The sequence below is a fragment of the Castanea sativa genome, chromosome 8 (assembly GCF_040712315.1).
Source record: "Castanea sativa cultivar Marrone di Chiusa Pesio chromosome 8, ASM4071231v1".
In the NCBI taxonomy this organism is placed as follows: domain Eukaryota; kingdom Viridiplantae; phylum Streptophyta; class Magnoliopsida; order Fagales; family Fagaceae; genus Castanea; species Castanea sativa.
This window is the reverse complement of record NC_134020.1, coordinates 51,688,935-51,700,828: the sequence shown is the minus strand read 5'-3', so window position 1 is coordinate 51,700,828 and position 11,894 is coordinate 51,688,935. Positions and strand designations below refer to the sequence as shown.

Here is an 11,894-nt window from a genome sequence, read left to right as displayed (position 1 = left end):
GATGGTGTTTTAATAATCCTAGGTCAGAACTTAGGTGACTAGTAACTAGTAATTTAATCTTCAACTCCAGGGGAACAAAGGAAAGAAAAAGTAAAGGTTTACTACAAGGCTACAGAACAAAGTTTCTCTCCAAACTAATTTGGAGAGAAACCCTTCAAACTTATCATATATCTTTTTTTTAGGTGTGAATTTTAAAAATCTAACCATTGAATTTCATGTTCCTTATGTTCTTAACATGCATATCAAATTTCGTTCAAATCGGATTTTATTTACTATTTGATCAATGAAATTATTTTTTATACACAATTTTAGATTACAAAAACTTGAAATTTTAACATTTGTTTGATGACATAGTAATTGATTTTTGATTTTCTTGAAATTTTGCAAGCATGAATAATATAATAAGAACATGCAATTCAAAGGTTAAATTTTCAAATTTCACACTCAATATAAAAATATTTGATAAGTTTGAAGGGTTTCTCGCCAAACTAGTTTGGAGAGAAACTTTTTCCAAGGCTACAAGTGAAGTGATAAGAGATTTTACAATAAGTCTATTGAACATACAAATTTTTCATAATTGTTAACATGGTATGTTATGATTAGTGCTTAATAAAGGTTGTGTCAGTAGTACATCCATGTAAAAGTGACGTTCTAATTACAACTTACCACCTAGACTAGTTGTGATGGAAAAAATTGTGTAACTAGTATTGCTCTTTATTGTATATACTCAAACAAGCACAAAAAGATAGATGACATGAAGTTATCAAGCGAAAACAAGTTCCATGAAATCTTGATTTTTTTTTTTTTCCCCATTTCTCTTCTTTTATTTTGTTTTTGATTAAAAAAACAAACAGTGATACATTTCTGTTACATTGATGATAAGAACTGCTCATTACATAATGGTATAACCTCTCTGCCCTTTGCTTGAGACCAAATGAAGCCGACTATTAGAATAGGTCTTCAATGCCGGTTGACAAGAGCAGGCACAATTTGAAAACCCATCATAGCGGTCCAGAAATGTACAAAGAGGAATACCAACAGACTGTTCCATTACTAAAAGCTCATCTCCTCAGGTAAACTGATTTCAAGAAAATATAGGCTGCAAAACAAGCAAAGAGATGCTTATTAAGATGAGTAAAAGTAGGAGTCTAGGACAAAGAAGCTGGAAGCAAACTAATAAAAAGTCTTTAATAGGTAGTTTCTTAGCTAATAAGTAATTCTGATACCACCTCATACAAAAATCTATACTAACAACTTAGACAGAACAACGCACTCCTGCAATATACCATAGTTTTTTCTTTACTCTTGTTGAAGACGCGTATTTGCATTCTCTTTCAACAACCCCTTGCCATGACAATTTATGGCAGTGTTTTGATACTTTGTATCTCTCTTCCCTTGCCATGACAATTTAACGTAGGAATGATTTAATGATTCTTGTTAATAATAAATCCAAGTGCTACCAAGCCAGTACACACTGGCACCTACCCCCTATTAATATGTAGCATCCCCATATGGGTGTGCTCAATTAATATTTTATATCATACTGCCAGTTAGCGCTAGCAGTCACTTCCATTTAAATCAAGCACATTAACACCGGTCCACCAGTTCCATGTTCCACATGACATGTAGAAAGGATGGGTCCCTGGTCTTACAAGCGGCAAGATTACATTGGAGGCAAGCAACAGTCGTTACTGTAGGTCTTTCATTAGCATTCTCAGGTTTTTTCTTTTCTTTTTCTTTTTTTCCTCTAAAATAAATGCAGAAATTGAAAAGCACAAAACTTTTGTGATTTCCATTTGGGTAAAGGGAAAAGAGAGGCTTTTCAATTGCCTGCTGAAATGGTTACCTTAAAAAAAGTAAAAAATAAATGACACGGTTACTACTTAGCCATTGATTTTATTACCTTGCAGACATGAAAGCCATTCCAAAGAACACAGCCTTGACAGCTTGCTTCTGTCCAGCATAATCAAATGCCAGCGGCAGCATTTCATGCAGGGTTAGAAAAGCCATCACTCCACCAACTGAAACATAATTCAGGAAAAGATATTTGTTACAAAACTCTGTATCATTCCTAAATCAACTGAGGTGATGAGGAAATGATTATATTGCGAACCTGCTCCGAGCAAGCCCTCAAGAATTTCAGGACTCAAGCTGCTTGGGAACAAATAGGCTGAAATAAGATATCGAAAAGGTTATTTTTCCATTAAACAATCCTGATGTGCAAATTTGTAATGCACACTCACTGTATCTGGCTCACAACCCACCCTACTTCAATACTAAGGCTTACACCTCATAAACATCACCTCCGATAATTAAAGATAAGGCTTTCAGTTAAATTTGAAATTTCTATTCTTTCAGAAAGAAAAACAGCCTGCTTTGGCATTTATGCAGTAATACACATACCTACAATTATAACACCCAAAGGCTCAGCCAAACCAGAAAGCGTAGCCAATTTGAATGCCTGCCATTTGCTGCAATTTGTAGGAGAAACCATTTAATGACTTATCACATGGGTAATTCTTATTTCTTCATTATAGCTTTCATGATATATTCTACAGTTCATGCCCGCCCAAAAAACAAAAGAAATTAGGACATTATTTAATCAATCAATATGATGTCTATGTCAGATGCTTTTTAGCATTGTGTGACCAAGGGGAACTTTCTATCACAAATCTGACTTCTAAACCAAAGAAGATGTCATTAATACCATATCAATATCTTGTGTTATTTGTTTGCATATTTTGGGCTCGTATTTTGCTTTTCAAAGAAAAAAAAAAACAAGAAACTGGTGTTCAGAATTGGATTCGGATTTCAGAGGCACCTTTTCTTTTTAACGGAAAAGAACAGAAGCCGGGCTCAAAATTTCAAGCAAGGGTTACTCCAGAAGGACAACTTTCCTTCCAAAGCATATATCCCCCCCCCCCCCCCCCCCGGCGACAACATTCCAAGTCCAACACTACCATCACCACCACTGTCACTGTGAACATTAATGCCAATAGCAATACTCCATTAAACCACTACCAAATAGTGGACAACCATGCAGATCATCATCTCCTCCAACGCCTTGAGCACTGTCTTCCCAATCTTCACTACCAGACACTACAGCAACAGCCATCAGATTGATCACCTAGATATTTGCTCTAGACCACTTTAATCCTCTTTCACACCAAGCTGCCAGCACTTCAATGACCACCACCACCCCTAACACTATCACCACAGCCATTATCATTTATCTAAGGCTTCTCTTATTTGCATATGGGCTGACCAACTATGATTTGTTTTATGAATTGGAACAGAAGGCAAACAAATAGATATTCAAAAAAGAAGCAAATATAGTGTATTTCTGACAAAAAATAAATACTTTAAAAAAGGCTTAACTAATTGGTGCCTTCACAGAATCTCACCTTTGTGTTGCAAAATAAACAGGAAGTGCAACAGCAACACCCTGTAAAAGAGAACTGAAAGAAGTAAGGCAAAATGACATATCTCACCATATAAATGTCACTTGTTATCAGAAATATTGATTTTAGCTCATCCCATATAGGTTTTAGTACATGATTATTGTTGTTATTGCTATTATTACTAAATATTACCTGCCTGAAACGTCTTTAGTTCAAGCTGGAACTTTATAGCAACCTTATATTTTTTGTAATTCTAAAATCTTGATCAAATAAAGTTTTTGAATTGCCAGAGAAAGGAAGAGATTAAAACATTGAAAATAGTTTAAACCTCTTAAATAATATTAGGATAATCCTGATAAGCTTTCAAAAAGACTTTTTTTTTTTCTTTTTTAATCAAAATTTAATGCAGCAGAAAAGATTACTAGGTAATATGATATTTTTTTCTGGGACCAATCCATTATGATTCTAATTTCATAACATAATTGAGAGCACCAACAGAACAAACACCAATAATACATGCTTTATGATAGAGATGTCCAACAAGATTTAAGGATGATTCTTTCATGGACCAATTTAATTATGATTCTAATATCATAACATAATTGAGAGTTCTAACAGAACATACAACAATACTACAGCTTTTTTGTAGAGATATCCAGGTGAGAAGAATTTAAGAATTAGGGCAGTATTCACCTAATGTCTTGGACAATGTTTCCTACCAACTACAGTGAAGAACCATTAAATGAAACTGGCGCAATCAATCAAAGTAAATCTAATTTCTACCAAGTTTCTCTGCAATAAGTTAGCCATACAACTAAATCTGTACAGCAGATAGATTTGCCGAAGCAACTTGGATAGAGTTACATTGGTGTCAGGCATTAACACATTCTTAACCTTGTATTGTCTTTGTTTTTCAAGTTTTCTACCTTAGAATTGTCCAAAACTCTAGTTTCCAAGTTTCCTGATATAAGTAAAATTGTTTGAGAAGTTGGAGAAAATATTTTTCTTAATCAAATATAAGTAAAAATATTTTTATTAATCACAGTAAATCTAATTACTACCAGGTTTTCTACCTTAACATTGTACAGGTCTTGATTTGACTTGATAAATTTAATGGAAATAAAGGACTTGTCCTTTAAATTATCAAATATAACAGTCCAGAACTTTTTGGCAGTTAAAAGGTTGGATTTTACTGTTATTCATGGCATAGTGCAAGCATACAAAAGAACCAAAAGTCTGTTTGAAAATCAGATTCATTACAGAATCAGAGAACACATACCTCTGGAATGTTGTGCAGAGCAATGGCCAAAGCCAAGTTGACACCAACACGAAGACCCTATGTTTAAAAAAAAGATACAAACTAGAAATCTTAGTGGCATGTATCAGTGTCTATTTCTCTCAAGATATGAGCGTTCAAAATGTATTTGTTATGTTAAGAAATGGCATTGAATGGATCCACTACAGACGTTCAGGAATGGCATTCCTTCAAGACTTAATCCATAAAAACTAAATTCTTGTGAAACAATGCAGTATTTATTTAATGAGTTCCAGAAGCACACATTAGCCGTTTCACCTAGTACGCAAATCAGGTAGAATGAATTCAAAATATTTTAAGAATGTAAAATGGGCATAGTTTTTATAACAGTCGACCAAACTCAACTCATGTGGAAATATCAAAGGATTGAGCATCAAGAACCAAGAGAAAGATTGCCACAGAAGTCAGAATTTTATCAGCTACAGAATGCCCCATAGTTTCATTTTAATTGGATGCTTATAGGTTTAAAGAAAAAAATGTTTAAAAGTGTAAAGCAAGGATGAAAGGAAGACACTTATAGTTATAGCACACAAACTTGATGGTAATTCTGAAAACAATGTTGTTTAGGTCATGCACAATAAAACATAAGATAATAAATTCCTAAACAGCTGGTGTGCTATATATTAATTCATTGGTGATAGACATAGTTTTCTCATCTTTAACACATTAATATTAAGAATCATAAGTAATTCCTGTCTCTCTCTCTCTCTCTCTCTCTCAAGAATAATAATAGTTTAAGAACATTTTCTCCTCCTGAAGGTAATACACAATTGGACTGTGTGAAATAAAACCAGAACATCTAATTCGAAGTTAGTACACTTCTCATATTTTACTCAACAGTCACAATAATAGAGTACCTTCATTGACCCAAGAAAAACTGCCATTCCTTCAGGAAAATTGTGCAAGCTTATGCCTGCATGTCGTAGGAGACAAATTTTTCATTAAACTGGATTGATACAAGCACCAGCTTACATAGAATAAGCAATAACTCATGAAATATGAATTCTTGAAATTTCAGCAAAGCTTCCAAGTGCAAAGAAGTTTAGTTTAACCATCAGCTATACAATTTTGCAGGCAAATTAATATGCATTAGTTGGCACCTTTGTTGAAGCAGCCATTCAAAGAAATATTATTAAGGCAAAAGAAAAAACTATGGGATACAGTCTGGAGAAGAGACCATATGAAACTATTTCCTATTTTTAATTGATGATATAATAGCTAAAGATTATTGGCAAAAGAAACAAATAAACTAGTTTGATCTTTTGACATCACTCAAATAAAACAACGGAATGATAAAATTGAAAGAAAAAGTAAAAAATAGATGACTTCGGAGTTGGCACCTATTGTTAGCTGGAATTAGCACCAGACCTTTGGGACAATTTCAAGAGAGCTTTCATTCATCATCAAAATAATCCCTCCATCCATTGGAGTACATTATTTGGCTTATATAGAATACTAGACACTAATTCTAATTGACTTGGGAAATCTCAATTATTGAATTGCAAAAATAACTTTGAATAAAACTAATAATAAACCTAATTAACTACTAAGACCAAAAATAAAAATACAACTGACTCCAAAATCAAATAAGACAAACTAAAATAAAACTTCCCTTGTTCTTCCTGCAGCAAGTGCAGCATGAAACATCAATGATGATGGGGTCCATCTGATATGAACTACTCAGAATTCCAATTGGCAAATTACAATACAAAAGAGCACCCAACATGGGCTAAAAGAAGCTCCTTTGTCAAAGAAGAAGTGGGAAATAGCTTACTCATGCATCTAATATTGATGTTTCCCAATCAAATGGGAAGTTTTGTTTGGCCTTGTCAGCCTAATAGGTGGTAGAAAAATGTACATGACAATGGGATTCAGCATTTCAGCTCAAACATTATCCCAGGCATTATTTTCTATTTGAGATATTAAAGTAGAGTCTTCCATTATCAAAACGCAAAGAAGACTCCTCTAAAACATAAATGAGAAATATAACTCCTTTTACACTAAGATCGAGCACCATAAATCAATTAATCAAGCAGCCTATGCCTCTACTCAAAGATATATCACCTAAAGATTAAATAAATTAACCAACTATATTTCTAAGTTCCACAAATTAAATGCAATCAATTTTGGAATAGTTTTAATCAGAATCTAGGAGGAGAATTAACCATGTCCATATGATTGTCATACCTACTGCTGTAACAATCCCACTGAATAAAACTTGGCGGCGATGCTTTTTCATAATGTCCTTGCCCCCTTCATCTTTAGTTTTCTGCGCTCAAGTCAGTGGAAAACTGTCAACTACTAGTATTATGTTGAACCATTAAAGACGTATTCAATCATATGCAAGTAGGTTAAGAAAATATTTATCAGGTAGATGAATATATCATTTATACCTTTTTACTATCTGAAACTGGGGCAAGTGTTGGTTCTGGAATAAAATTGGCAACAATAGCAAAAAATAAGACACCTGCAAAAAACTGACTTTCCACAAATGGAGAATTAAATTATCGTAACAAAAATGAAAAATTATGCACAAAAATGAAGCATATGAATTAGATGAACATTGAAGTTTATAGCTAACCCAAAGATTTCCTTTTAAGAAGCCAATAGAGTTAATAGCATTGTGAGCCAAATCCAGGAATGAAATGCTCAGCATCAGACCTGCCGCAAATCCCTGCAAGGAAGAGATGATCATATTGCAAAAGAATCTCCCAACATTAAGCATCAATGGGGAAGAAAGTTGAAATGTGATCAAAGTAGAGATCGTTGTTCCACAATTATGCGATCAGTTAATATAATTAGGAGCTTATCTGGAAAAGTAACATACGTGGATTAAACATTGACTAGATTAGAAAAATAGAAATTACAGATTTTTGGATTAGAAATGAAGAGGTTGAGTTCTGTGCTAACCTGTAAAATCCCAAGCATCTTCAAATTGGGAGCCTGATTGAGAATTACAAAGAGTGCACCTGCTCAACATTCCATAAATTAAAATTAGATTAGGAACAAAAGCTAATATGGAATTACTTATATTATTCACTGAGTCCACAAAGTAACCAGAACATATCAGAAGGATTCCAATGATAATGCTTCTAACATTTTTAGGATGTTTGAGCTTGCTAGAATTTTATAAATCAAGGAAGAGGCCTATATTAACACCAAAACATGCATGACTCAGATATACACACATACAAAACATGCATGACTCAGATATACACACATACAATGCATGTATGTGTGTGTGTAATAAGATGCCAAGATAATAATAAATAATAAATATTTCTAATACTCATTATTTCAGAACATGAAATTGTAAGCATATGAATGTGACAAAATTAAAGAAGAAAATGGGGGAGGGGGGGGGGGGGGGAGAAGAAGAAAAAAGAAAGAAAAAATCCTCTTCTAGATAACATTTAGGATCCATGAAATCTTGATGAAGAACATGTAATAAAATACAAAAAGAATAATGCTTGTATTAGGAAAAAATATTCTACCACACTAAGGTGTCAATAGCCATAACGGCAAGTTGATTTTGGAACATAAGACTGGAAACTTCAACTATGAAGTTTTCTGCATACGGAGGCAATTCATAGAGAGACATTGTTTTCGGTCACTCAGTTGGATTATATTGGCTAATGGTCTATGCATTAAGTTTAAGTATGATATTTGGCAGAAAGCAAACTGGCCCACAGAAGAACCAAATGGCTTGTTAAGTTCATGATTCAAGTTACACCTCACAAAGGTAACCCGATTAATGAGTAAAGAGTTAAATCTTTCACCATAAGCAATATCCCAATACCCGAATCATCACATAAAGTAAGATATTCCAACATACTTCCATGTTGAGGCAATTTGAAAAATCATGTGAAGATATGAATAATAACATAAGTATATATTGGGCTTCTCAATGAAGCCAAATGGCAGGAAGAGAACTTGGACTTATTCTTGCCTCTCCCTACTCCTTTTACATGACATTATAAAGTCGTCGCCAAATCCGAACCTAGCTCAAACTACTTCCTTCCTGCCTCTCCCTAGTCATTCTACATTCCTGAACAATCATTACCAATCATCTTTTGTCATGTCACCCCAAAATTTCTAACTCTAATATGTCTCAGCACCCATCAGTCTGTCATCAAATTTTCATTCACCTCTCTCTTTCTCTCTCTCTCTCTCTCTCTTAAATTCCATTTGATAACTATCCACAAAAACAAAATTGACGCCAGTGTTGTTGATACTGCTGAAACAAGCGCATAAATACTTATTACAACCACTGAGCTCCACCCAACAAAGCCTTAATCACAGACAAGTAAATACATCAATTTTCAACTATTCAAATAAAATGGGATTGTCCCAGATTTTGAAATTACCAGCTAATTAGAAACAAAAACATCAAACGAATTCAGCTAACATTAGATATTTAGATGTCCGTTTCATTCAAGTCCAAGATAAGAGTCAAACAACAAAAGAACAAACTTCGAATTTAACAAGTACCCAATTGAACACTTTCAACAACCATACACAATAAGCAAGCAAAAGTACAACAACTTCAAATCACATCCACAAAATGCTAAATTTATCAAATGGGGTAGTTTGAATTTGAAACATTACAAGCTTCACTCACCTATAGAAGTACTCAGTCCACCAATTAGTGAGAGCCCAAGAGCCACCAATACCTGAGAACCCATTTGCAGCTTTTCCTTTCTTTCTGTATTGGGTGCCCAAAAGATTCAAACTTTAACACCAAATCAGAGAGAATTAGCAGAAAAGTCGAAAGCTTTACCCAACAAGAAACAGAATTTTGTGAGTTTATGAAGTAGAAAGTGTGCAGCGCAGCTTTATAAATATTGAAGTTTTGGGAGGGAGAGAGGGAATTTCTACTGTGAAAGAAAGAGATGGTTTGACAAACGGTCCAAGAAATGTAGTTGTATTATTATAATGTATAATTATATAGTATTTTTATGTTTTTCACAACAACAAAAAAAAAGTATTTTTATATATTTTTCTTTTGCCATAAGCTATACCTAACTTTGCATGGTTCTCTGACTTCTCTCAAACACTGAAAGCGTGCCTTTGGAGCTCACGGTTAGAGCAACGTGAAGGCGTGAGAATTGCATCTCCATTCTCCCCACTAAACTAAACCCCATTATGCAGATGAGGGTTTTATAATATAGGAAAATGTTACGACGTAGTTTTTGTACTATTTTTAGAAATATTTTTTTGAGAAAATAATAAAGTAAATAATTATTTTGATAACTTTTTATGTTTTCCAAAACTTTTTTAAAATAACTTATTTACAATTGCCAATTTGTTTGGGGGTGAAAAAAATTCGGTACCACAAATTATTACACAACTTCTTTATCATAATTGTGATGCAAAGAGTGTGGGTTCATCAACGTTGTTTGTGGAATAGTTTGGGGATCTCATATGGTTGTGAATCAATTACATTGGACCATGATTAATATTTTACTATGTATATTTAATTTTAACTGACATAATACTAAATAAAACTTTTTTTTTTTTTGAGAATCAATACTAAATAAAACTTTAGATTTATAATACAAACAAGTTTAGTTTCAAACATGTTTGGAACTATCTTTTTAAATTCACTAAGTGACTATTTATAGAGAAATGTTAAGGACACACTCAAATCCACAACATGCTTAAATGCCACCTTGTGATTGGTGTGCCTAAGTTTTTTTTTTTTTTTTTTTTTCAACAAGTACTTGTTGTGGTCTCATGTGTAAGTGCTAAAAGCTAATCACAAGTCGACAAACAGGCATGTTGTGAAATTGAGTTTATCCGCGGACTCTAATTTATAAGATTATTTATTTGTATTATTTAAACAAGTCATATGACTCATTAACAAAATCATATGGCTAAAATTACACATTAATGGTTTCTTCAACTAGTTTGGAGTCAAACATTTTTCTAATCTGACCAACCCATAAATAACTTACAAAAATTTGTGCCTATGTGTATATGTTTACAAAAATTTGTGCCAATGTGTATATGTGAGTGTGTGTGTGTGTGTATATATATATATATCAAATTTGAGACTAGGGGTGTGCATGGGTCGGGTTAAGGGGATTTTTTGACCCAACCCAACCCATCACATAAGTCCAACCCAACCCACATGAGTCAGGTTGGGTCGGGTTGAACCCATGGGTTGAACAAATTTTTATTCTTATTATCATTATTATTATTAAATTGAGTAGAAAAAATATAAATATAAATATATTTAAAAAACCCAAAGATTAGACACTAAAGACAAACAACACTAAAGACTAAACAATAATAGTAATTTACTAGGGTTTGTGTGAACTAATTGGTTTTTATATAGGATAGGAAAAACTAGTAATTTTAAAAAATTTATTAATTATATAATATATTTTAAATATATGGGTGGATCGTGTCGGGTCGGGTAGGTTTGGAATTTTATGACCCAAAACCCAACCCGACCCGCTATCAAAAAAATTTTTGTAACCCAACCCAACCCAACCCACCAAGCCCTAAAAACCGACCCAACCCAACAGGTTGAGTTGGGTCAGGTTAGTTTTGGCGGGTTGGCTGCACACTCCTATTTGAGACTTAGTTTAGATGTATTTATTTGATTTAGTTTTGGAATTTGAAATTGCCTACTTTGATAAAATTAGAAAGTTATGATCAATTGTGTGAATTACAAGTATTTATTGAATAGTTTACTTTAAAAAATGGACTCAAAATTCAATTTAAATGTTAGATCTTACAAAATTATCTAACTCGATCTATGCTATTGGGGGTTAAGTTAGATTAGATTAGGGATTTCTCAATCTAAAAAAGTTACTATTTGAGAAAACTCGACTAATAGACTCAATAGATTTAAAGGACTAATAGTAAAACTGTGAGTCCCAAATTTTATCCACTTGATCATAAGATTACCAATAATTTGGCGAAAGGCTAAAAGGGAGGGACATCACTTCCTTCTAAAAGTTGTCTTTTGAGATTCTATTGGCATCTATGGTAGCAACCATGATAGCCTTGACAACGTAGGTCGTCTTCACACCGCCATTAGTAAAAATACCAGTTATATGGTTGCCAAAAACGACATATTAGGACAATAATTTTCGTATAAAATCTACAAGGCCACCGTAGAGTTCTTTAATTTTAATTAGTACACCAATTAGGCGTCGTTTGAGAAG

General features: G+C 33.4%; 1 protein-coding gene across 3 annotated transcripts; it reads right to left on the bottom strand.

The window, feature by feature from the left end:
• Window positions 1–778: 778 nt before the first annotated feature.
• Window positions 779–9,845, bottom strand: LOC142605695 (zinc transporter ZTP29). 3 transcript variants are annotated; one of them, XM_075777128.1, is made up of 13 exons: window positions 9,743–9,845; window positions 9,338–9,421; window positions 7,627–7,685; window positions 7,298–7,390; window positions 7,110–7,193; window positions 6,904–6,985; window positions 5,574–5,629; window positions 4,681–4,737; window positions 3,405–3,445; window positions 2,404–2,471; window positions 2,114–2,170; window positions 1,904–2,021; window positions 779–1,099 (listed from the first exon to the last, which is right to left on the bottom strand). In XM_075777128.1, exons 1-13 carry the CDS (start codon window positions 9,834–9,836, stop codon window positions 1,054–1,056), a joined length of 939 nt encoding a protein of 312 aa, XP_075633243.1. In that variant the 5' UTR covers window positions 9,837–9,845; the 3' UTR covers window positions 779–1,053. The 3 variants fall into 3 exon arrangements, with proteins under 3 accessions (XP_075633243.1, XP_075633244.1, XP_075633245.1); XM_075777129.1 differs by having other exon boundaries at window positions 9,738–9,814; XM_075777130.1 differs by lacking the exon at window positions 9,743–9,845 and adding an exon at window positions 9,497–9,540.
• Between the last annotated feature and the right edge of the window lie 2,049 nt (window positions 9,846–11,894).